Below are 25,874 nucleotides of genomic sequence, written 5' to 3' on the forward strand. Positions count from 1 at the left end.
TGTGATATGGAGCAAGTGTGGGCAATTTAATAACTTGTCGTATTTGGTGGCACGGCTACACATATATTCGTATTTGGCTTTAAATCACCTATTGATCTGGCAGCTAAGCTGCAAATAATTTGCAAAATGTCATACCAACACTAAGTGGTGTGTAGTGTTGGATGGGTATTTAATACACTATATGGTGTGAAGGGATGGTCGGAGATGGTGTGTAGCAGATGAGGGTAGGAATATACATTTGCATCTGATCTGATCTGATCTGTTCTGATTCTGTTTCTGTATATGATGTATATATCTATTCGACTTCTGAAAGCATGTCTGAAATTTATATCTGATATTTTTGCTTATTTAAGTTACACACTGAGCTTATAAGCTCACTCTCAGTTTGTTTGATTCTCAAGTAACACATAAACTTAGGCCCGTTGATGTGAAGGGAACTCGGTTAAAAACTTATGATAGATATTGCTATTTTAAGTTCTGGTTTATTCTAATTTGTTTTGTTGGACTATTTGAACATTTTGAGACTGTTTGGTTTGAACTTTTATCTACTGCTTTAAACCATTTTTCGATTTAAAAACAAAAAGAATTCATAATTAACAAAACATTGAACTTTTCAAAATACGACTCGTGTATTCAAAATGAATTTAACTAAAGGATTCCGCTGCAAATAAATGTATTTTAAAAATATAGGTCTAACTGATACAATTTACAAATTAATTATGAAGGATGTTTTCACTGAAAATAAATCGAAATTGTTTTAATAAAAATCTGGCATCGTTCTACAAGTCTAAAAAAATTTCTGGGTTTTTCGGAAAGTATTGTTATATGGTAGTTCGCATAACAATCAACATGTACTTCATGTTATATTTTTTGAAAATTTTGAACCTTTTATAATTTAAATTTTCTTTATAATTTTTAAATTATTTGTTGGCATGATATATAAGATAAATAGTGTTATGTTAGCATGAAGTACACGTGTACTGCCACACCGATATCGTTAAAAAAATAATGTTTTAGTTAGTATTTTTATTAAAAAACTAATTTAATTTTTTTTAAAAGGTTAAGGGTTATTTAACTTAAAAAAAAAGAAAAAAAGAGCCAAATTGATGAAAGATACGCCCCATACCCGAGACCGTCGCCAGAGTCGAACACGAGGTGTTAACAGACTTAATTCATTACTTAAACAGCTCAAACAATTTATTTTTAAAATTTTCAGTCAAGCTAGTAATCTGCATCACAGTCGCTTAAAAATTCATATCTCGAGTTCCAAAACTTGAAATCCAATTCCATAAATTTTCCCTGAAACTAGACTCATATATATTTACTAATTTTTTTCTAGAATTTTTGGTCAATCCAATTAATACAGTTTATTAGTTAAAGTCTCCCATGTTTCAGGGTTTGACTGCTCTGATCTCTATATATTACGAATCAGATATCTCTCTGTACAGAATTTAAATGACTATGAAGTTTGTTTCTCTTAAAACTAGACTCAATAAGGAATCTTTAAATATAAATCATGACTTCTAATTATTTTTGTACAACTTATGATGAATTTTTAAAGTCAGAACGGGGGATCTAGAAATCACTCTGGTCCTATTTCACAAAAATTCAAATATCTCATAAAATATAATTTATATACCTGTTTTGTTCAATCCATATGAAAATATACTAATTAAGCTTCAATTTCATAATTTACTCATCATTTAATTCCATTTCTACTATTTTTAGTGATTTTTCAAATTTATATCACTGCTGCTGTCAGATTCTGTTTTATGACAAATTTCACTTTACTAAAGATTTTCATGGACTAAATAGCATTTTAAACATACATAACATCAAATATGACTTAGATTGGCCATTCCAATGGCTAATCACTTAGAAACCCTTTTCTTACCAAACCATAGCCATATCATAAGATCAATTACACAAAGTGAGTGTTTTGCCATACATGCCACATTCAAAATACACAAGCCATTTTACAAATTTGAGCCTTCAGATAGTGTGAACGAGTCTTCAACCTATCCCGATTCTCAAGCCGGCTTGTCAAAACTACAATGAAAGAAAAGGAGGGAGTAAGCACAAATGCTAAGTAAGCTCACATGCAAATAGCAAGTAATATAATCACACAATCTCACATAAAACATCATTTGCATAAACAACACCAAGACATTCATGTTTCATTTACATTTAATATCTTTCTACGATTTCATCATACCAAGTTTTCAACCCGAGGGTTTAAGCACATACTTGTCAAATTTTCTCATTTACCACACTTACCAACATGTCACCTTCGTTTTTGTCCATCTTCTTCATTAGGCCGAAATTTCAAGGGTTCTCCATAGTTAGGGTTTGTTTCAAGCTTCCAAGCTCCATAATCAAGAGAAACGAGATTCAAGTCGCGATCGAGGGAAAAACAAAGTTTACGAAGAATAGGCTCGATTGCTAATAATTTTGTACCGAGGTAAGTTCATGTGTAAATGTAGTAACATAATTGTCATTTTAAGCAATTTAATGTTGTTTATATGATATGGTGCTGATTATTATCATGAAATATTATGCTTTGTGATTATTGTTGAATAATATGTAATTATGTGAATTACTTGATGAGTATGAACTATCACCGAAGTATTGATTTCGATATTTCGTGGAAGACGGCAAAGATGTGTGATCGAGGAAAACGCCCGTTTGAACCTTGAGAATAGATTAGAATACAAGTGACATGTCACTAGGACGGTTGAGTACCGAACTCGTTGAGTTGAGCCCGAGTTCGTGAGATGTAACTAGGCATCCGAGCTCGTTGAGTTGAGTCCGAGTTCACTTATGGATGCGAACGCCCGAGCTCGTTGAGTTGAGTCCGAGTTCACTTATGGGCGGGTTACATAGTAGCTTGGCTACATAAGTTCCGCAGGCTATTGAGTTTGTCTAGTTGCGGGTATGACACTTACGTTCATGAAATCCGTGTATTCGAATTATATTTCGATGTGTTCAACGGATATCATAAAATAAATTTTGCTTTTGTAAAAAATGAAGTTATTCTTTAGAAAGGGAAGTAAATCTTCGTATGATTGAGTGAATAAAAAAAAGTAAATAATAAGATTAATTAAGCAGTAGTGCCCAATCTACAAAATATAGGGTAAAATTGAGCAATTCATTACTTAAAAACAGTGCGGGCTGTACGTTGACACATTGGACAAGTCAACAGAGGTGTACTAAGAATTGAAAAAGAAAAGACATTACCTAATACAACAGCCAATTAAAACGTCCCACCTCATGGAAGCCAAAACTCCGCGTTTCATACGAGCAGTAGCAACTTTGTGGTTCCAGTGATGATTTACTAAGCTTAATTACCTCGTAGCTCCAGTAAACAGCTACGGTTCAAATGACAAGGATCGTGGGTGTTTTGAATTTCTTATAGAAAATTGAAGATGGCGCAATCAGGTGAAGCTACGATTTTTGTTTGTTCTTTGAGTTTCTTCGTTTACTGCTTTAGTTGGAATAAATCTCAGATTTAGGGTTTTAACTATATTAGGAATCACTTAAACACAGTTTTCTTTCTTTCTTTTTAATATGATCTCAGGGTATGATATTAATAATCTGTTTCGGGAAGCTCAATCTCGGTGGTTGAAGCCAGCTGAAGTACTGTTTATACTACAAAACCATGAGAAGTATCAGCTTGAGCAAGAGCCCCCTCACAAGCCAACAAGTAAATTTTCTATTTTGAACTTTAATTTGAACTTGAACTTTCGTTAATGATAGCTTTAATGCTGTTATTTACATATTTGGATGTCTGTATTATTATCTGGAATTATATGTATAGGTGGCTCATTGTTTCTTTTCAACAAGAGGGTTCTTCGGTTCTTTCGTAAAGATGGCCATAGTTGGCGTAAGAAGAAGGATGGAAGAACTGTCGGGGAAGCCCACGAAAGGCTTAAGGTTTTGTCAAACACAATTTGCATTTTGGTTTTCTTTTATTAGATGGAAATTATGTAAAATGTGTGCTTTTGTTATTTAGAAAATGAAAGAACCACTTGAATTGTGCGAAATAATCATAAAGGTGAAACATTGGCCAATTTTTTGATTTAAAGTGAACCCTTGGTGCATAGGGAACATCTGTATACATGAATACTTGAAAATTGATGGATATGTATTTCTTTGTTAGTATTAACCTTTTAATACATTTGACTGTTCTAATGTCAATGGAGTTTTATATTGATATCTTCAATCAGAGAGGTGATGTTATTGCATGCATGGCCAGGTTGGTAATGTTGAAACCTTGAATTGTTACTATGCTCATGGAGAGCAGAACCCCAGTTTTCAGAGACGTAGCTACTGGATGCTGGACCCGTAAGTCTACTTGCTAGTATATTTATTTACATTGTTTCATCTTGTGATACGGAATATTTAGTTAGTCATTTTGACCGTTGGGGAAGCATATTTACTAATGGGTTAGTACTTTTGCAGGGCATACGAGCATATTGTTCTTGTTCATTATAGAGAGATAAATGAGGCTAAGCCCTGTTCTGCATCCACTGTGCACTCACCATTATCCAATTCTGCTAGTACTCCAAGTCCAATCTCATATACTTCTCAAAATCCTGGATTTAACTCTCTATCTAGTGATGTACATGAATCATATCAGAACTTACCTAGTCCTGGGTCTGCTGAAGTTAGCTCTGATATAGTCATTAAGAACAATGGAATAGATAATACAGTAGAGTATCCCAGTCCAGATGATCTTCAGGTTGTTCAAGCTTTAAAGAGGCTTGAGGAGCAGCTAAGTTTGAATGAAGACAGCGTGAAAGAAATGAGTCAATTCTACTGTGTGGATGGGGATACAAATGATTCGGAGTTTCAGGAATATGGAAGGGAGATCACCAAGCAGGAGCAACAGGCAGATCTACTGTATGAACCTGATAATATCTTTCAAGATGACCTTTATTCCCAACCGGCTAGAGTAGAAAATTATTCAAATAGCTCCATGCTGCTTCCCGATGGAGGTTTGTTAGTTCACCATTTCTTTGATGCTCAAAATTGTCAAATTATACATGTGTTATATCCTTCATATTCACCACCATACTTAGGAAACGTGTAAATTTTGAATTTGCCCCTATATCCCCTCTCTAGTCTTAGAGAAATGCAAAAGAGTAATGAAAGGAAGGAACAGAAAAACAGAAGAAAGACAATTTGAAAACATTGTTTCTGTTTGAAACTGCACTTACTTTTTTGGCTTTCAAAAATTTGTGGCGAACATGAACATCCAACAGATTGACTGCTGTCAATTTTAATGTCTAGCCTTTCTTTCTTTACTGTTCCTGCATTTCTTGGTTGACTCTTGAATATGATGAATGAGTAAAGAAGCTAAAAAGAATAGCTAACTTTTGTAGGTAAAAATGGAGGACATAGTCAAGTCTATGGCAATGATAATTCAGATGGAATCCATGAATCTCAATATTGGAAAAGCGTATTTGACTCATGCAAGACTCAATCAGCTGTTAACTCCAAGGTAAAGACATTTCCCCATTGAACAGAAATATCAAAGCATGGAAACTATTCTAGTATCTGCAATAAACTGTTAAATATCGTTGTTGTAATTATTTTGATAGCAGATTTTCTTTTAACTAAGGTTATGGAGGATATCTCCCAATTGTTAGGTATGGGATTTGGGACCCTGACCTATGGTAACTCCCATTCTTAACCGTGCATACCTGACCCAGTTAGCCACAGCTGTGTCTTATGGTTAATTTTTTAACTAACTATTAGATCAGGATTTTTTTCCCCCAGCTGTAAGGAGAGTTTTTTTGTCCTTCAAACAGGGAAAACCACTATCTTCTTTGAGGATGAGAGCCGCTGAGCAACAGGAACAGTCTCATTTGCTGAATTTTAATGGATCGAGCATTGAAGCCTGTATGATCTCCTTCTATCTTGATAAGCATTTGATTCTAGAAATATTATTATCTAGTTTATTTTCTTACATTCTTAAGATATCTTTTTCCCTACCAGCTCCCGTACTGCTGCATCAAGAAGTTGGAAATGTTGACATTCCTGCATATTCTTCTGCAATAGAATCTTTTGACACCAAGTCTGATAATTATAGAATGTTTTTCAACCAAGAAGAAATAGGAATTCCTCTTGCAGCAGATTCAAGCTTGACTATCGCACAGAAGCAGAAGTTCACAATTCGAGAAATTTCTCCAGAATGGGGTTACTCCAGTGAGCCTACAAGGGTGTGTGAGGGAATTCTATTTCTTCTTTTTTCTTTGTCACTGATTCTTGAAGTTCTTTATCTTTACTCCTGCAGTCAATGCTTAAAGTTTAAAGCACGGTTTCCATATGCAGGTCTTCATTGTTGGATCTTTTCTCTGTGATCCATCAGAATCTGCCTGGGCATGTATGTTTGGGGAGACTGAAGTTCCTATTGAGATCATTCAGGAAGGTGTTATTTGTTGTAAAGCTCCTCCTCACCTTCCCGGGAAGGTCACACTCTGCATCACTAGTGCTAATCGTGAGTCCTGCAGTGAAATCAGAGAGTTCGAGTATAGAGTTAGTAGTAGTAGTTGCACTCGGTGTAATGTATCCCACGCAGAAGCTCCTAAAAGTCTTGAAGAGCTATTGCTACTTGTAAGATTTGTAAAGATGCTTCTGACTGATTCATCATCACAAAAAGATAGCATAGATTCTGGAGCACATTTTTCGGAAAAGCTTAAAGCTGATGATGAATCATGGAGTCATGTCATAGAGGCTCTTTTAATTGGCAGTGGGACTTCCTCTGGTACTATTGATTGGCTTCTGCAAGAGCTTCTAAAAGACAAACTGCAACAATGGTTATCTTCTAGATCCAAGGAATCAGGAGATCAGCCAGGCATCACCATGTCCAAGAAAGAGCAAGGAATAATACACATGGCTGCTGGATTGGGCTTTGAGTGGGCCTTAAATCCAATTCTAAACCATGGAGTCAGTATAAATTTCCGAGACATTAACGGATGGACTGCTCTTCACTGGGCTGCAAGATTCGGAAGGTAAAAGAGAATCGATTTACTTTCTCTAACTTTATTCACTCTGTCTCTCCCACAATTAATATTTTAACAGAATCAATAAGGATTATTACTTTCACAAAACATAACAATAGCACTGGCATCCCTTAATTCAGCACATGCTCTTTGGAATTTTAACCAAAGAAAAAAAGCAGAGGGGTGAGGTCGAATGGCAAGTTTAAGGGGTCTAGCTGTTAGATTTCATATGGATTGCTAATACGATGCATCGAATTTGCTGAATGATGTGAACTTTCTCTTCTTAGCAGAGAAAAAATGGTTGCTGCACTTATAGCCTCTGGTGCTTCAGCTGGGGCAGTGACAGATCCAACCTCACAAGATCCTAGTGGTGAGACCCCAGCATCTATTGCTGCCTCGAGTGGTCATAAGGGACTCGCTGGTTATCTTTCAGAGGTAGCTCTTATGAGCCACCTTTCATCCCTTACACTGGAAGAAAGTGAGCTTTCCAAAGGCTCGGCTGCAGTTCAGGCTGAAATTGCTGTTAATAGTGTCTCACGGGGGAGCCTTGCCACGAATGAGGATCAACTTTCACTTAAAGATACATTGGCTGCTGTCAGGAATGCAGCTCAGGCCGCTGCACGTATACAAAATGCTTTCCGTGCACATTCTTTCAGGAAGCGACAACAGAAAGAAGATGCTAATATTGCAGCTAGTGTAGATGAGTATGGTATCAGTTTGGGTGAAATCCAAAATCTTTCTACCATGTCAAAGCTAGCTTTTGGAAATGCCCGTGATTACAACTCTGCGGCTTTATCTATTCAGAAGAAATTTCGAGGCTGGAAAGGTCGGAAAGACTTTCTGGCACTTCGCCAGAAAGTTGTGAAGATACAGGTATCTTTACTATTTATCAGAATTTACTAGGTTGTAAAGATTTTCTTCCCTTTCTTCTCTCTATGTGAGTGTCAGATTTCAGTATGTGCCTAACACAGCTATGTTCAATTTTCTTTTAAGTTTTCCATGTATTGGAGGATCTTTGGAGGATTATAGCCCCATACCTATATGTTCGAATATACTTGAACCAAAGTAGTCTTCCCATCTCTACCCTGTCCTCTCCTTATTCACCATGGTGTGTATGAGATGTGGAATTATACACAGATATGTTCAGTTTCCTCCAAGTTTTTCATATATGGGGATCTTTGGACGGGGTTTTATCCCACATGTTTAGATTGCATGGGACACGGATTCTGGTAAAAAAAAAAAAAAACAGTCTCCTCTTGCTTCACTGTCACATATTTATTTACCGTGTTCGTGTAGGAGATGTTTAATGTTTTAAGAACTTTTGGCATTTGGTATCAGGCCCATGTGAGAGGTTACCAGGTGAGGAAAAACTACAAGGTTATCTGTTGGGCTGTTGGTGTTCTAGACAAGGTTGTACTTCGATGGCGCCGTAAAGGTGTAGGCTTGCGAGGTTTTCGCAGTGAGTCGGATTGCATTGATGATGAAGAAGAGGACATTCTCAAAGTGTTCCGCAAACAGAAAGTGGATGTAGCAATCGATGAGGCAGTCTCACGTGTGTTGTCTATGGTTGATTCTCCAGATGCACGTCAACAATATCGCCGGATGCTTGAAAAGTATCGCCAAGCTAAGGTAAGTAAACCTATTTTATCACCTAATCACCTGCTTCTGGAATTTTTTATATTAGTAATTAGTAGTCACAAACGGTTTAAAACTAGTTTGAAAGTCAATTTTCAATTCCTAATTTAATCGGTTGGTTCATTTAAATGAGATTCAAACTTCTAAATATATTATAAAGTATATGATTTGATACACTTTTAGTGGAGTCTTTAAAAGCAGAAGCCCAAATCATACAAGTTGGGAGTGTTATTGTTTAGCAGCTTTAATTTTTGGAAGGGATTATAATACAATGCAGTCATTGCAGGCTAAACTTGTTAATACAGATGAACCAACATCATCAACTTCCATAACAGATGTTTATGATATGGAAAGCGACGATATTTTCTATATCCCATAGTATTTAAACCTAATTTCATAGTTTCCTGGATTTGTTGTATAAATAGCCAGCATCTTGACATAGTTTGTAACTTTGATTTGCCCATTTACCCTGCAGTTGTGCTGTATGTTCTTGTAATTAGTAACATCTGTAATTTGATTTCTTATGGGGTTGATTTATCTTTTAGGACCTGATAATCCCATCAAGGGATCGCACCCTATGCATATGTATTCCATTGATGGAAAATGTGCAACCCTAAGCTAAAAAGGATACCTTCAATCAAACATCCAATTCATAAATAGTCTTTCACTAACTCCGCCAATCATACAACAAAGAAAGCTCTGAAATTTTTGAAGACGCAAGGAAATCATGATTAAAACATGAAAAGAATTTTCCGTTTTCACATTTAGAACGTCTAAAACTGAACAGGGAGATGAGAGCCAAAACATTGTTTGTTTTGTATCCTTGGATTGCATCTTTATGCATAGTTCAACCTGAATATGTCATTCAACACGTAGAAGCTTCCCTGCGGTGTTGGCATCAAATGAAACATCTAAAAAGAGCAAAGAGATCTCGGTTAGTAGAAGCAATAAAAATACGGTGTCAAAATATCAGAACCAATGGCACTGATCTTTTTCCAAGTTAATCCTTGAACTTGATATGATAATTGTTATCATATTGCGACTTGAACTAAACACTGTTCCCATATTAGAACTTGACTTGAACTAGACAATTCATTTGACCAACAACTTGACAATTGTTCCCGTTGGAGGCTAAGCTTTAAAGTTTTCAAGGAAATATGGTGAAATAACTCAGACAAAAAAGAAAGAAAAAAGAAAACAAGAACTCAGCTCAATTTGGGAGCAATTGTCATGGATGTGGGAACAATTGCCATAACCCTTTAACATTATATAGATGAAACTTGCATGCTAATACGAAAGCAAGACAATTTAACCACAAGGTGATGAGGAGAAGAGATGTCATAATGGGTTTCTTTTATATTGTGCAGAGTCCCAAGAAACAACATTGAGATATATGCCCGGATAATGGTTCATAGAGTACAACGAATTAATCATGTTCAAGAAAACATATGCAGGCGAGCAGAAAACTTATACTAGCAAAGAAAGAATCAGTCGAACCTATCTTCCAATTGCGAATAGGAATATCCAGGAAGTCACGAAGTTCAAATACTGACATCTTTTTGAAAGGTAGTCATGACAATTTTCGACGTCCAATTTGATTATCTTACATTTATTTAACCTTCTCGAGTTTAATTACTATAGATCAAAATGAAAGCAGAATATGCAATTCCAGAAAATGTAATGAGCAGTAAGTATTATAAACAACAAAATCACACCTAATTGAATTGTTAAAATCCCGACTCCACTGATTCAATCCTGAGCCCCAATTTTTACGAAATGAAAAACTCAGTTCTCTGGCAAATCGCATAGTGAAATTAAGACCATCGATATGATCGATGATATCAACAGGACACATAAATTAAGTCATAGATCGATCACCTAACTACGCATAAAAACCCTAGAACTTCTTTTTAAAAAAAAACGAAAAATCGAGATGAACAAAGACGTAAGAGAATATATAATTACCTGGCTGAACTTGAGAGCATGCTGCTCGCCCGCGAGTTGGAGGGTACCACTGACGAAAACCAGCATGCCGCCAGCGCCGGAGGGCTGACAATCGACGGTGGTGATGCTGTGCTGACACTGCTGGAAAGGAAGGCTGGTGAGCTTAGCGACGATGCTCTGAGAGCCTTGGATCTTTTGACCCTCGAAGGTCAACATTGAACCGTCCTGGTAGAGATTGGCTAGACCGGCCCGGTTCGCATCGAACGTCGTGTAGTAGTGCTCGACGAACGCCTTGGCTACTGCGTCTGGATCCATCTAACTAATTTTCTCAATATAAAAATTATTATTTATTTGTAAGTGATCTGAGTTTGAGCGGTCGCTTCAAATTCACGCAAGTGGAATAGAGAGAAAGATGGCTTTGATTATATAGAGAGAGAAGGGAATGATCTAACGGCTGAATTTGAAGCATAAAATAAAAATCCTAACAACTGGCTTGCATTTCTATCGTTGACTTTATTTGAATTTTTGCATGGGGTCGTCGCTCTTTGCGTCGCGTCAAAGCAACGCAGCCACCCCCACCTCTTCCCCAATATTTTTTTTTTGAATTTTAGGCCTGTTTTGAGATTACTTAAAGAAAATAAACTGTTATTAGAGGGGCTTATGGGCCGGGTCGGGTATGGCCTAGGCTCAACTAAAAATTTAAGCCTATTCATTGAGTTTGGGTCGGGTCGGGTTAGGTCCAAAAAATAAGTCTAAAATTTTGCCCAAGTTATATCCAAATAAAAATACTAAAACACGGGCTCAGTTTGGCCAGCCCGTATTTATTTTTATATTATTTTATATAATTTTTAAATATATATAGTACATTAAAAATACTAAAAAAATCAAAATAAATATTTTTCAACAAATTGAAAATAAATTTTAAAAAATATGTAGACTTGAATAGCACTAACATAGATGCAACTTAATAAGCAAATACCTCTAAAATAATAATAAAATTAATAAATGTCTTTAAAATAATAACAAAATTAATAATAAAATAATTTTTATACAATATCTACACAATAACAACAAAATAGTAGCAACATAATAGTAATATGGTAGCAAAATAGGGAGAAAACAATAAAAAAAATAACATTCAAAAATAAAATAAAATAAACAGATTTTTTTGTCATTTAGTGAATTCGGGTCGGGCCGGGCCGAGCTCGGGCCTGAGCCAAAAATATCTTACCTGAGGCCCGGCCCTATTTTTAAACGGACCTTATTTTTTTGTCCAAGCCCATTTTTCGGGCCTATATTTTTGCCCAAACCCTCCCACATTTCGGGCGCGCCTTCAGGCTGGACCGGGTAGCTCGACCTATGTGCAGGTCTAGCTGTTATTGCTTATTTGATTATTGGTAAGGTAAAAATTTGTATAATAGGTTTTGAAAGTGTTTTTTTTTACAAATCACGCTTTTTGAGTTGTATTTTCTGTCAATTTCGAAAGTAAATAATTAAAAACAATTAATTATAACACTAATATTTTTTATTATATGATTTTGATTGATATAATAATAAATTTAACCTTCAAGAAGATTTTATTGCATTCATTGGAGCCAATAGCCTAAACTAGAGTACACGTGGCCTTTACATTGAGCTGTGCCATCTTGATATCATCTTGATCCCATTCATCTTCATCCTTTGGCACAATGATGGAATCGCTTTATCTTTTAATTGGATTATTTTGCCCATTGATGATTACCTTCCAAACTTTATAATCATTGGCTTGGATGAATAATTTCATTCTTGTCTTCCAATAACAGTAGTTGTCACCATTGAATAGTGGAGGTCTCGTGGTGGAGTGACATTCTCCCAACATTGTTGTATTTTGCTCAAAAGTCATCAAACACATTTCTTCCATGGTGAATACCTTGTGCTTTTTTGTCTCTATTGTTGTATAACTTGAGCTTCTCTTAAATATTTTCTCTTGATGGTTAAATCTTCTCTAAAGTTCTAGCTCTGATACCAATTATTAAACTCAATAAACATAAAGAAGGAATGAATTGGTGTTTAAAAATAAAAATCGAAAGATTAAAATTTGACATAACAATTTATAATGGTTTGGCCTCAATTATTTACATTTACTGCCTTAAATTTTCTAAACTAAGGATTTTCTTCAATTCGCTAATTGATATATTTCAAGGACAAGGTATAACATATAGAATATTTCCCCAGATTTTTAGGGCTTAACTAGAAACTCTTCCCCTTTTACAAAGGTAAAAAAGATGTAAACAATAAAGACCTCTCTAAGGTAGTTGGTTACAAAATTAAGCTCTCTCAGCAAGTGTTTATGTACAAAGGTTGAACATGAGAAGTAAGTAAGAATAAATATTGAAATTTAAGCTCTTGAATCTTTAAATCTTTTTTTTTTCTACTTTCTAAAGTGTATTGAGGCTCTATTTGTACCCCTCATTGATTTCTAGCCATTTAGATCGATTAAAAGGAAGTTAGAGCCGTTAGAGCTATTAATTCATCAATTAAAGTTAATATGTAACAGTTTATTTTTCAGTGGTGTTAGAAACTGTAATTTTGGGACCATAATTCTGACGTGTCAGTCTGTAAATTTAATTATTTAATATTTACAAAGTTATTAGTGCCGTATTAAATTTTGATTAAGAAATTTTATCATTTAATTAATCAATTAAAGAAAAAAGATTAAATTGTAAAAGTTGGAAAAGAGGTTTGTTATTAATTTCTTTTAGTTAAATGGCCTAATTAATTAAGGTTGAATGACTTATATTGCAAATAAGCCAAAATTTAATATAGTGGTCAGTTGATGCAATAATGGTTGTCAATTTTATAAGTTATTATATGTTAAAGGTTATTAAAATAATAATATTTAAAAGTAAAAAAAGAAAATATTAATAATAATAGGAAAAGATGATGGTTTCTTCTTCATTTTGACTTGGTTCTTTACCGAAACCCCATTGTTGATAGTTAGAAGCTTCAGTAACTTATACGTCTTGCATGTAACTGATATCTTGATGTTTTCTTCATGAATTTCATGTTTTTGTGTTAGTTGAGTTGAAATCTATCCTGTTTAGGGGTTAATTTGTAAGATTAGTTAAGTTTAGAAAGTATACTCTAATGTTTTTGAAGCCTTTTGCTTGAAAGAATTTTGTTTAGGTGCTTGAGGTTGACTTTGTGTTATTTTATAGAGTAGTTTGGTATAAATTTCAAAATTAGGAATTTAATTGAGTAATTTGTAAAATGAGAAGGATTTCATTATAGATTTAAGGATATTTGAGTTGTATATTAAAGGTTAAGTGTTTGGCAATACAAGGTTTATGTATTAATTGTGGATTTTACTTGTTTAATATTAGGGATTAAATTGTATGGAATGTAAATGTTTGGGGAAAATGTATAAATATTGTAAATAAGAAATTAGATATATTAAATTGAATAGAATGTGAAATTGAGGCTAATAAATAAAATAAATTATATTATAGATCAAGATCAAATTGATAATTGTGGAAAGGGGAAGGTTGTGGATTAGTCCCTGAACTTTTGTTGTTTTTGCAGTTTGGCCCTGGTAAGTTCGTACGATTAAATTTTAGTATAATTTAAATATTAAATTGCTTGTAGATTGAAAATTATTAATTGACTTGAAAATATTGAATTATGGTATGTGAATTGATTTGGGAAAGAAATTGTATTAAATGTTGCTAAATGATAAATATGTGAACCGATGAACGTAAGATAAGATACGATTAGCATGTCAATAAGTTATATCGTGCGCTTTACGGGATTGGTTGATGTTGAGATGATGATTTGAATTCATTCATGTTTACTAAATATATCGAAGTTCAGCATTTGTTGCGAACTATCGCGTTATATTATAGTGTTTCAAGTATGTTTCAGGGCCGGATGTAAAGCTTACAGGCTTGGCACTTGGTGCCCAAGTATGTTCTCGATTGGTTAGCTCATTTGAGTGATTTGGTGTGTTTGGTTGGTTAACCGTGTATCTGAATCCATTACAACATTCATCGAGTATAGTTAATGATATAACATATTTGATAGAATTAATTCACTCGTATATAAATTTATGACTCACCGTGATTTGGTTATGAATGACAAGACTATGATTTATGACATTTTTATATTATATATTGATTAAGTTTATTCGGTAAGTTAATTGTTTAATCCGTGGAACTTACTAAGCTTAAGTAAGTTTATTTGTGATATTTTTATTACTTTCTTGTAGATCTGTTTTTGAGGCTTCGAGCAATCGAATTGACTTCAAGATTAACACTATCTGTAGAAGCCCGATTTTGGGTCTAGTCGGAATAGTAGTTTCGGGACCACGAATCTGACGTAGAAAAATTTATTTTTCTTATATTTTTATGGTCTATAGTTTTATGGAATGATTCTGTGAAAATTTTGTTTGAAAATTTTGATGTTTAAGCACTCAATTTATAGCAAAAAGGACTAAATTACAAAAAGTGCAAAACTTGAGTTCTAAAAGCTAAAGGTGTCTAATTGTTATGAAATTTTAAATTAGAAGTCCTTAGATGGTAATTAGACCATTACTTAAGTTGGTGGACAAAAATGGACATGAAGTAAGAGAAATTTTAGTGTTTTAAGAAAAGGGCATTTTGGTTATTTGGTAATTAAATGAATTAAAAAGCAAAAATCAAGCTAAAATCTTATCCATCTTCTTCTCCCATGGTTGAATGATCACTAAGAAGACATAGCTAGGGTTTTTCAAGCTTCCAAGCTCGACTGTAAGTCTGTTCTTGCCCCATTTTTTTATGCATTTTACATTTTTAAAGTCGTTGTAACTCAATCTACCTATTTCTAGCACTAATTTGAGGTATGATTAAGGTCTATGGTTTGAACCATGTTAGAAATGTGTGTATTTTGATGGCTAATGGTAGAAAATGCATGTTGGTTGTTAGAAAAACGACTTTAGCTAAGTGATTTTCGGTAAAAATGTCAAAAATTGACCTATTTGTAAAAATTATATAAGTAGTAAAAGTGTGATTAAGTGAAAATGTGGTTTGGTATGAGTATAATAAAGATTCGGTTTGGCTTGGGTAATGAATAAATTGGATGAAAATCATTTTACGAGCCTAAGGACTAAATTGTAAAAATGTGAAACATTAGGGTAAAAATATAATTTTGCCATAATATGATTTCTGGATGGAATTGAATAATGTATGTATTAAATAAGTTAAATTTGTTATTATAGATAAACAAAAACGAAGTTCGGACCTAGATCGGGAGAAAAACAAAGTGTTTGACGACTAGGTCAAATTCTACTATTTTTGTACCAAGTTAAGTTCGTATGTAAATAATGTATTGTTATATCATGTTTTAAATACTTTAATATTGTATGAATTGTGAATGAATCTTTGAAAGTATTCGACAAAATTTTGACAAGCGAAAATACCCGGTTGAGCCTTAAGAATAGAATAAGATAAGAGTGACATGTCACTAGGAGCTCATGTGTTTATGTGATCCAGGTGCTGGTCTCGGACGTCCTACCAGTGGTTGGATAGTCTGGCATATGTTGTGAATACCTAACAGCTTGTGTGAGCAGCACTGTGTAGCTACGTCTTGACTGACAGCTTGTGTGAGTAGGCCCGTCAATAGCTCGAAAACAAGTATATATGTATTATGAGATATGAGGCAGCCTCGGCTACATACTTGGCACTTGCGTACAAGATTTCTGAGTATACGCTAATATTCCAAATGTTTAACGGTAATGTCAAAGTTGTAAAAGACTATGGTTATATTGAGAGTTGGTTCAAGTATGTACGTAAAACTCATACGTAATGAGCTCCATATGTGATGAAACATTGGTAAGGTTGTGATTGAGTAAGTATGACTTTAAGATTTTTATAACATTCTTACCAATTTTCATTATGTTAAATGTATGTTAATTGTGTGGTTATGATGCTTATTATTTGCACAGGAACTTACTAAGCTTTATAACTTACTCCCCTTCCTTTCCCTTGTCTATAGTGTCACCAAGCTAGCTCGAGGATCGGAGACCATCGGAAATCCATTCACACAATCAATAATTATATTGGTACTAATGATTTCAACATTTTGAGTTATGGCATGTATAGAGGACTTGGTCATTTTGTTATGTGTCATAATTGGTTTGATCAAATGTGTTGGCTTATATTGGTTGAAAGTTTATTTTGAATAAGGCCATTTGAAATTGGCTACTCTTGGTATAAGTAATCTATATGATGATATCTTTTATGGATGTGAAATTTTACTTGAGTTGAGTTGATAAGTATGTGATGTTTGTGTATGATAGATGGTAGCATGTGAATGATGTGTTGATGTCTTGGTCGTGGCTGAATCGGTTGTGTGTAAATATTTGAATTGGTGCTATGTTGAGTTGTGTAGGTGTGTGCAACAAAGGGTGGCAAAATGGCTTGGTAAATAGCTTTATTTTTATCCATACGGGTGTGCCTACGCTGTGTGCGACACATGGCTTACCCTATGGGCATGTGTTTAGGCCGTGTGTCCCCTACACCCTAATATTTGCAAAACAGAATGCTCAAAATTGAGCACATAGGCAGAAACATGGACGTGTGCTTCAGCCGTGTGGATGACACGGCCTTAGGCACAGGCGTGTGTCCTAGGCTTGTGAAGTCTTTACCTATTTTATGAAAAATCATAATTTTTAAATCGACCACACGGCCTAGCACATGGGCGTGTGACTTAGCCGTGTGTCTTCAATTTGTTCTTGGGTGATAAACAGAGAGTTACACGGGTTCCGGACACTGGCGTGTGTGACCACTCGGCCTGCCCACACAGTCATGTCTCATATCCACACGGGTGTGTGACCCTTGTTTAGTGGAAAATTTTCTAAGTTGTTGTGAAATTTTCTAAAGTTCTCGGTTTAGTCCCGAACCATTTCCGATGCATGTTTTGGGCCTTGTAGGCTCATATTAAGGACATTGTGATTGTGTATGAATGGTTTTAATTTGGACGCAAATGTATGTCTCGAAAATGTATGTTTGCTTATGTTTAAGTCCGGTAATGCCTCGTACCCTGTTTCGACGTCGAATACGGGTAAGGGGTGTTACACTATCCGAAAATCTATTGGTAGTTTTTGAATGCTCGTATTAGGTTATAAGACATGTAATAGGTTAAATAAATTTATGAGGTTATTTTGTGAAGTTGTTAAACTTGAATGGTGCTTGTCTTTAGATATATTTTGGTACATGTGAATATGTCGTTAGTTTGATATATATTTATGTTTGGAATTTATTTGGTACATCTGGTATAAGTTTAATGAAAGTGTGTGAATATGACAATTCGATTTATAGATTGAAATGGGTGGTATTTTGGTACGTATCGATATTAAATCTGTTTGAGTACTTTAAATGCAATTATTCTGGTTTGAAATGTTACTTTAGTTTGGATATTGAATTGTGGTGTCAATGAGGACACATTGGTTAGTCTTTTAGATGTTTGAATAGGTTATTTTATTTATCTATTGTAAAATAGGTAAATTTTGACATAAGTTGAACTTTTAAAGATGAGGTTTTAACATTTTAAAAACAAGTATCGATACTTGGACATTTAGTATCGATACTTGACCATTTGAACAGTTTTTTAATTAAACAGAATGCTAATTTGGTATCAAATTTTTTATTTGAGTATCGATATTTTTTATATTGATACCCTAAAATAAGTATCGATACCATTGTTTTGCAAAAAAAAATATTCGATTTTGGTATCGATTTTCAAAAAGATTTTCAAAAAGGTATCGATTTGGTATCGATACCAACTACGAATTTTCATTTTATACTTTAAATTTCTTTTAAGCAAGTCCTATTCCGAGCTTGAATTTTATCACTAAGTAATTTTAGAATTTTTTTCATATTAAAATTTAATATTTTTGTTTATATAGAATATCAATTATCTTTAAATATGTATTGTTTAGTAATGTGATTGTTAATTGTTGAATGTTAATGTAGCATCTCTTTACTTGGATCAGGCGACCAGGCCAGGTAAGGGGTGTTACATAATATAATTGTTGTTTAATTATTAATTATTGTTTTTAATATATTACTATGATTTTATCTAAAATATTATTTTTTAAATTTTCAATAAAGAAATATTTTATTATGATTTTATTTAAAATTTATTATTTAAGTGTCAAATTAGTAATATAATGAATAAAAAATAAATTATTTCATCCGTGGTCAATGTCTTCTTTTAATGGGTTTATAGAACATAGATGATTAATAATTAAATTCACTCTAGTAGATACCTTATGAAACAAATAATAATAAGTTATTTCAATTAAAAAATTCTCTTATGCTATTATTTATATATATATATATTCTAGATTATAGATATAAATTATAAATGATAAAATGATATAGATTATAGACCATTTTACCAATAAAGGCCCATTTCCAACTTTATTTACGGAAATGGGCCACTTTTTTCATTATTTATCAGAATGAGCCTAAAACTCCAAAATATGTCCACGTAGGAGCATTTTAGGGGGAAATTCCAGCAAAACGCGTCCTTGAAGGAACGATTTTGCCATGTCAACACAAAACGCATTGATTTGGACACTCTTTGTTGACGTGGCAAAATCGCTCCCTCAGGGACGCGTTTTATCCTAGGTTTTTCTAGGGTTAAGGCTATTTGCATATTTAGTGCCTATGGTTTATGGGTTTAGGGTTTTAGGGTTGTAATGTTTTGTTAAAATAATTTAAGGTTTTATTTATTTAGGGTTTAAAAAATTTAAAAAATAAATCAAGGTTTAGAGTTTTTTTAAAAAAATAATTAAATTAGGTTTTAAAGGTTTAAAATAAATAAACTAAATTAGGGTTTATGGGTTTAAAATAAATAAATAAAATTAGGGTTTAGTTTTTTAAAATAATTTTTGTGTTTAGCTTTTAGGGTTTTTGTAAAAGGGTTTAGGTTAAGGTTTTTGTAAAAGCTCTCATGTGAATGTTCTTTTTCTACAGTAGTTCATGCTTGGCCTTAAGCTATAAATAAGTCAAATTTCATTCTCATGTTGCATAAGTTACGGTAAGAAAAATTAGAGAGGCTAAGCAGAATAAAAATTGAAGATGAGTGAACGTATTAGTGTTGTTATTTACTATGATGGTAAGGTCCATGACACCGAGAACGGCGTTATTTTTTTATCAGAGAACACAACGCGACTGGTTTTTAACCAGAACATAGATTTGACAGAACTTCGTAAAAGACTTAGGCGCAAATCTTCGAAATGACACCAATGAGAGTTTCGTCTATTAAGCATCGATTTTGTGTTTCGATTGATCCCGTGACATATTTTGATATCAAATGTGGTTGTAGCTTGGAGGCGATGGTGCAGAGTCATCTCACTAGTAGATCACCCTATCTTGAGTTATATGTACAATTTTCATCGCCAAATGAAGCATTTGCGACTTCAACATCTACTGCTTTTTGAGAAGAATACACGACCCCTACCCGACACTCCATTAGTAAGAGACAAAACACGGAAGCGCCCCTGTTTGGTGGCATATAGAATACACAACTCCTGCACGACATTCAATTAGTGGATGAGACATGCACTTGGGTGGGTTGATGTTCGATGTTGGAAATATGTACTAGGGAATGACATCAACATCTAGTGGTTGGTAATCTACATCTGATTGGGGATGTTACAAAATGTCCACAAGTAGGGATGATGTATTCCTTACGACGTCCACAGGCGAGGGGACCTTTTACATTGCAGATGCTGGTGGGTTGGAAGATAAGTCCGATGTAGATCCACCTCGAGAGCTCGGCCCGATAGTGCAGAAGTTGCATTATTTTCTGAACCGAAGCCTGTTCCAACTGAACTTGAAGACGGTGAAGAGGGTTTAGATGAAGAAGAAGAAGAAGATCTGTGATTTAAGGTGTACTCACCTCCAGCTCACATGCATAATTTCGATCTATCGGCAGATGATGCATTGGAGTTTTCAGATCTACCACACAGAAGGTGTGACTGTATAAGTTTGTTATTGGATTCGGGTGAATTGGAAGTTGGTAAGGAGTCTTCCAGTCAGGATAGTTTTTTTGGTGCTTTGAACCAACATAGCATCATGAACAGGGTTAACTATCACGTGGTTAAATCCAAATTCGAGAAGTTCGAGGCTAAGTATATAGTACAAGACGGTACATGTTAATGGAAAATCATGGCTTCAGTTAGGAAAAAGACATACTTGTGGGAAATAAAAAAATTACAAAGGTCCATATACATGTGTTGTCGTTACAATATCACTAGGTGTTTAGGGTTTTGAATAATACTGTTATTACTTAATGTTGCATTATTTAACGTACTTCGTTAACAGGTGTTTCACAAGATCATCCTAAGATGGATTTAGATATGATAACTAGCTTAATACTACCGATTGTGAAGGCGGATCCCATGACGTCTGTGTCAGTCTTAATTGTCAATATTTGTAGCCAATTAAGGTACACGCCCTCTTACCGTAAGGCTTGGATAGCTAAGCAGAAGGCATTGGAAAAGATACAAAGTGGGTGAGATGGTTCATATAATGAAGTGTGGCAGTGGTGTCAGGTGCTGGAGAGATATGTCCCAAGTTGCATAACAAACCTTGAAACGGGCCCTGCATAATACAACGACCACTTGCTCCGTGGATGACAAGTGTTCAAACGTCTGTTCTGGAGCTTTAAGCAATACCGAGACATATTTGTGTACTGCAAGCCATTGGTACAAATTGATGGTACCTTTATGTATAGTAGATATACCCATCGGCTATTGTTAGTTGTGGCACAGGATGGTGGTGAGAGAATCTTTCCAATTGCGTTTGCAATAACATCGGAGGAGTTTGGTGATGACTGAGATTTATTTCTTTCTAGGTTAAGGAGGCATGTCTCCCCCCAATCTGATATCTGCCTTATATTGGATCGGGGCACTGGAATACTAGTTGCAATTGAGCGGTAGGGAAGCCTATGGGATCACACACACCATCGGTATTGTTTAAGGTATATTGTGTCCAACTACTATGGGCAATATCGGTTTACCGCTGAACGGCAGCAAGTGACAAACATGGGTATTTAATCTCTATTAATATAATTTCGTTGGTAATATTCAATTTATTTTGAATAGAAGAGTGATATGTAATTTTCGCTATCAACTTATATTGACAGGGTACGAGATCAATAAGGCCCATTTTCATGAGATGTTGGCAATTTTGCGGTCAGTTAACGATCAAGGCGCATACTACCTTTGTAACATACCTTTCGATTAGTGGACACAAGTATATAACGACGGCCTACGATATGGTCATATGACCTCAAACCTGGTTGAATACATAAATTCTATTCTAAAAGGAATGTGTCATTTGCCAATAACCTCAATTGTGTGAGAGATATACTTTCGTTTAGGCGGTACTTTTTCCAAAACAAGCAGCGAGTTATAAAAGCCAATTGAAGGGAAGACATATATGGTGCCGGAAGGTATTGTAAGAAATTAACAAGATGAATGAGCGAGCCAACACCATACACACAGTGTGTCACGATCACGACAACTAATGATTCATGTGATGGAATTCGACAGACCGAACCAAGGTATTACCGGTGGACAATACCGTATACACTTGAGAAATAGAACTTGCGATTGGGACGCTTAATGCACTTCGTTATCCATGCGCTAATGCAATTGCAGCTTGTCAGAATCTCTGTTTGGATCCCATTAGCTATGTCGACGAAGTGTACAAAATAGAATACATGTACAATGTGTGGAGATATGTATTTCTACCGATCCCAGATGAACATAAGTGACCGTCTGTATCACTTGCTCTGTTTAAGTTGTTATCGAATAGAGAATTACGTCGCAAACCAAAAGATCGACCTTACTCGAGTAGAATACGTGACAATATGGATATTCAGGGAAGAACGAACCAACAAAAGTTGTGCGGATGGTGTAAGAACCTAGGTCATACAATTCAAGCATGTCTAAATCGAAATAGTTGGTAATTGTTTAAATGAAACTATGTTGCATTATTTATATTGCATTATTTAAAAGAACTTCTATTTTATTAAATATGACAAAAGATAAAAATAATTTACTATTAAAATATTCAGAACAAATTTTATTTTATTAAGTGAAACAATATAAAAATAGTTTGTACAAATATATTTAAAAAAATCAGTGTATGTACCGGTCAAAATTAGTGCTACATAGGGATGGTCAACAGTTACGCGTTGGATTCTTGGTTCAGCTTCCGGTAGGGGTTGTGGTTGCTTCGACAGGGGTTGTGGTTGTTCTGGTTGTGGGTGTTGGGAAGATGACCCACCTTGATAGAATAAAGAATGCGGAGGTGTTTGCATCACCCACGACAGAGATGTTTGAATCCCATAAGGCGATTGGGATAAAAAATGAGATGAGCTCCCCGATGATGTCTCGTGCGATGTCTCGTGCGATCCCTCCTGCAACGATGGCTTATATATCGTCTGTTGAGTCAGAATTATTGGAAAAAAAGATACACCCATGCATTCCAACCTGGCATAGGACTGGAAAAAGGAAACATATAAGCGTTAGGATACATATAAGGGCTAGAATACGCACTTGGCATAATCTGAAGGGGCTGTAGTGTAGGTGTCGTCGCTTAAGGCGTTGGGCCCAGTAATTGTGTGGGCGCTATTGATAGGCCCATGCCGTCATCCCTTCTCATTGGATTTAAAGGGCCCCGTAGTTTCCCTTCAACACTGATTTGCCGACTTCTCTGCTCTTCTGAGAATAAATATGGCTTGTCATGGATCCTAAACAATGACATGTAATCCGGCACACACGCTAACTCTGAAACAATGATCGGTTCCCGAGTAAGTATATGATCATACCTATTTTCTCAAATTTTGATATATTCCGAGAAGAATACCGGCTAATTCGTATTCGATTGCCATAAGTCAATTTTGTGCTTATCATCAAGCACCTCAGGTGTCACGGGAATCGATTGTTGGAATCCAAATTACCGCAACACTCTATCCATTTGGTGTATCTCGATAGTAGCATAGTTGATAAGAATATTAGTTATATACGTAATACTAAATACTAAATATGAAATGACTATGTTATGTATATATATTTTATTTAATACTTACATGCGCTTCCGACCATTGGTCTAATAGAAGCCGTATATCTTCAAGAGCGGTAGGTATTCTAATATAACTCGCCAAATGGTTCCACCTAATTAAATAAATTTTAAGCATAAAATTATATTTTAAATCTATGTAATAATTGTAAAATCTAATATAGATTTTATCTCGTTATGAGTGGGAATGTATATGGGTGGTTCACTCGAAAACGTAAAAATGAAAAGCGAAACTGAGCCCATAATTGTAGTAGTGATAGGCAACCTTCGATTTTGGCTTTATTTGGTGGTTTCGCCATGCACATCTCCCTGTACAATGTTGCCAACATGGCAAACCCCCAACTAAGTTCGTCAGCTGTTCTAAAATCAACAAGTTTCAACAGCCACCTCATATGTATGACGTTTCATGATAAGTCTGGCATCAGATAACCTCCAACGATCTCAAGGATGTATACTCGAGCATATCGTGTTTTTTCTACTTCAGTCGAATCATTCCCCGCTCTGAGAATGTGTCTCATAACCAGCCTATCTTGATTCGACCTTCGTATATATTATCTGGAATCACACCCAAAATATCGTAGCATATGGCTCCCCAATCAGCAGATTGAACGGACCCCGTAAGTACGGACCCATCCACCGGCAATCCTAATTGTAATTGCACGTCCTCCAAAGTGATGGTACACTCTCCGTATAGAAGATGGAATGTGTGCGTCTCGAGTCTCCACTTCTTTATGAACGCGCTGATGAGTTTCGGGTTCAACTTGCATCCTCAGTTTATATTGGCCACGTGCAAAAAACTCGCTTCCCTCAAGTAATTTTCTATCAACAGTGATAGAGAACTAAACATATTACGAATATAACATTGTAACACTCAATCTTTATACTGTTATAAAAAAATATAAAATAAAAATTAATTAAAATTACATAAATAAAAACTATTAAATAATATTCAAAAATTGAAATTAACCCTTACTATTTTGTTCGACAGAGATATGTTTATGATCGAAACGAATTGATTCCCCGACCATTGCTAAAAAGATCAAATATTTTTGAAATTTTAAAAAAAATAATACTAATTTAGAAAAAAAATAAAGGAAATAATTAATTAAAGAGAGCTTTAAAAAATTTAGGGGAAATTTGAGAGTTTTTTTGAGAAATTTGGAAGAAATGTTGTGTGAAAAAAATAGGAGGGGTTTTTATATATATATTTTTACCGTTGGACCCCTCAACGGTCAAAATTTTAAATGACCGTTGGTAAAAAATACGGGCTAAAACGCATTTTTGAGGGAGTGATTTTGCCATGTCAGCAAAGTGTGTCCACGTCAACGCGTTTTGTGCTGACATGGCAAAATCGCTCCCTCAGGGACGTGTTTTGCTGGAATTTTCCCCTAAAACGTTCCTACGTGGACACGTTTTGGAGTTTTCAGCCTATTTTGATAAATAATTAAAAAATGACCCATTTCCGTAAATAAAGTTGGAAATGGACATTTATTGGTAAAATAGTCTAAATTATAGATTAAAAAAAAGATTAGAAGTGTCTAGAAATTGCAATCGAAACGTAATTGCAACCATACTTCATTTTTTACTAAATACACAAAACAAAGCATTGAAACAACACATCCATGTGATGGTAAATATATTCGTGTGTATATCATTACATTTAATTGATTGATTAAGCTAATATATATTAATTTAGTAAAAAAATAACTAAAAAATTAATTATTTTTAGAAATGGATAAATATTATTAGAAATGTGTTTTTAATTTGTTTATATTTTATATAAAATCAATAAAAAGTAATTTAAATCCATTATAAACTAGGAAAAAAAACTCATGTGATATTTGGATTTAAGGGATTATAATCTTTCAAAACCTCATTTTTACCCACTTCTGAATTGTTTTTTTATTTCACTAGGGGTGCATAGAATAGCCAAACAAAAATATTTTTACTTTTAGGAATTTAGTATTTATATTTTTTTATATTTTAAAATTCAGATCCAACTGTTAATTCGATTAAGATTATTTTGTTAAATTCAAATTCATTTCAACGTATTTTTTTAATTATACTGTTACCAAGTGAGTATTTCTTTTATTTCAAAATATCACACTAACAAATTTAACAAAAAAGTTAACAATGTTAAAACTGAATCTTAATTTTGAAATCTAAAAAGTAGAGG

General features: G+C 34.5%; 2 protein-coding genes across 4 annotated transcripts; one reads left to right on the forward strand and one right to left on the reverse strand.

Annotated features, from left to right (window-relative positions):
* Nucleotides 1–3,278: 3,278 nt before the first annotated feature.
* LOC107903961 (calmodulin-binding transcription activator 4) lies at nucleotides 3,279–9,179 on the forward strand. Of its 3 annotated transcripts, none has more exons than XR_005926794.1 (12): nucleotides 3,279–3,438; nucleotides 3,578–3,703; nucleotides 3,818–3,933; nucleotides 4,256–4,344; nucleotides 4,462–4,997; nucleotides 5,385–5,503; nucleotides 5,814–5,904; nucleotides 6,001–6,224; nucleotides 6,337–7,016; nucleotides 7,298–7,880; nucleotides 8,001–8,236; nucleotides 8,346–8,372. XR_005926794.1 is itself a non-coding variant. In XM_041112589.1 (12 exons), the coding sequence occupies exons 1-12, from the start codon at nucleotides 3,426–3,428 to the stop codon at nucleotides 9,019–9,021; spliced, it is 2,970 nt and encodes a 989-aa protein (XP_040968523.1). In that variant the 5' UTR covers nucleotides 3,280–3,425; the 3' UTR covers nucleotides 9,022–9,179. The 3 variants fall into 3 exon arrangements, 2 of the variants coding, with proteins under 2 accessions (XP_040968523.1, XP_040968524.1); XM_041112589.1 differs by lacking the exon at nucleotides 8,001–8,236 and adding an exon at nucleotides 8,920–9,179 and having other exon boundaries at nucleotides 3,280–3,438; nucleotides 8,346–8,636; XM_041112590.1 differs by lacking the exon at nucleotides 8,001–8,236 and adding an exon at nucleotides 8,929–9,179 and having other exon boundaries at nucleotides 3,280–3,438; nucleotides 8,346–8,636.
* Nucleotides 9,180–9,274: 95 nt separating this feature from the next.
* Nucleotides 9,275–11,169, reverse strand: LOC107903962 (nuclear transport factor 2B). Its single transcript, XM_041112591.1, has 2 exons — nucleotides 10,608–11,169; nucleotides 9,275–9,553 (listed from the first exon to the last, which is right to left on the reverse strand). Exons 1-2 carry the CDS (start codon nucleotides 10,899–10,901, stop codon nucleotides 9,479–9,481), a joined length of 369 nt encoding a protein of 122 aa, XP_040968525.1. The 5' UTR covers nucleotides 10,902–11,169; the 3' UTR covers nucleotides 9,275–9,478.
* Nucleotides 11,170–25,874: the final 14,705 nt, after the last annotated feature.

Source organism: Gossypium hirsutum, chromosome A05 (assembly GCF_007990345.1).
Source record: "Gossypium hirsutum isolate 1008001.06 chromosome A05, Gossypium_hirsutum_v2.1, whole genome shotgun sequence".
Classification (NCBI taxonomy): Eukaryota; Viridiplantae; Streptophyta; class Magnoliopsida; order Malvales; family Malvaceae; genus Gossypium; species Gossypium hirsutum.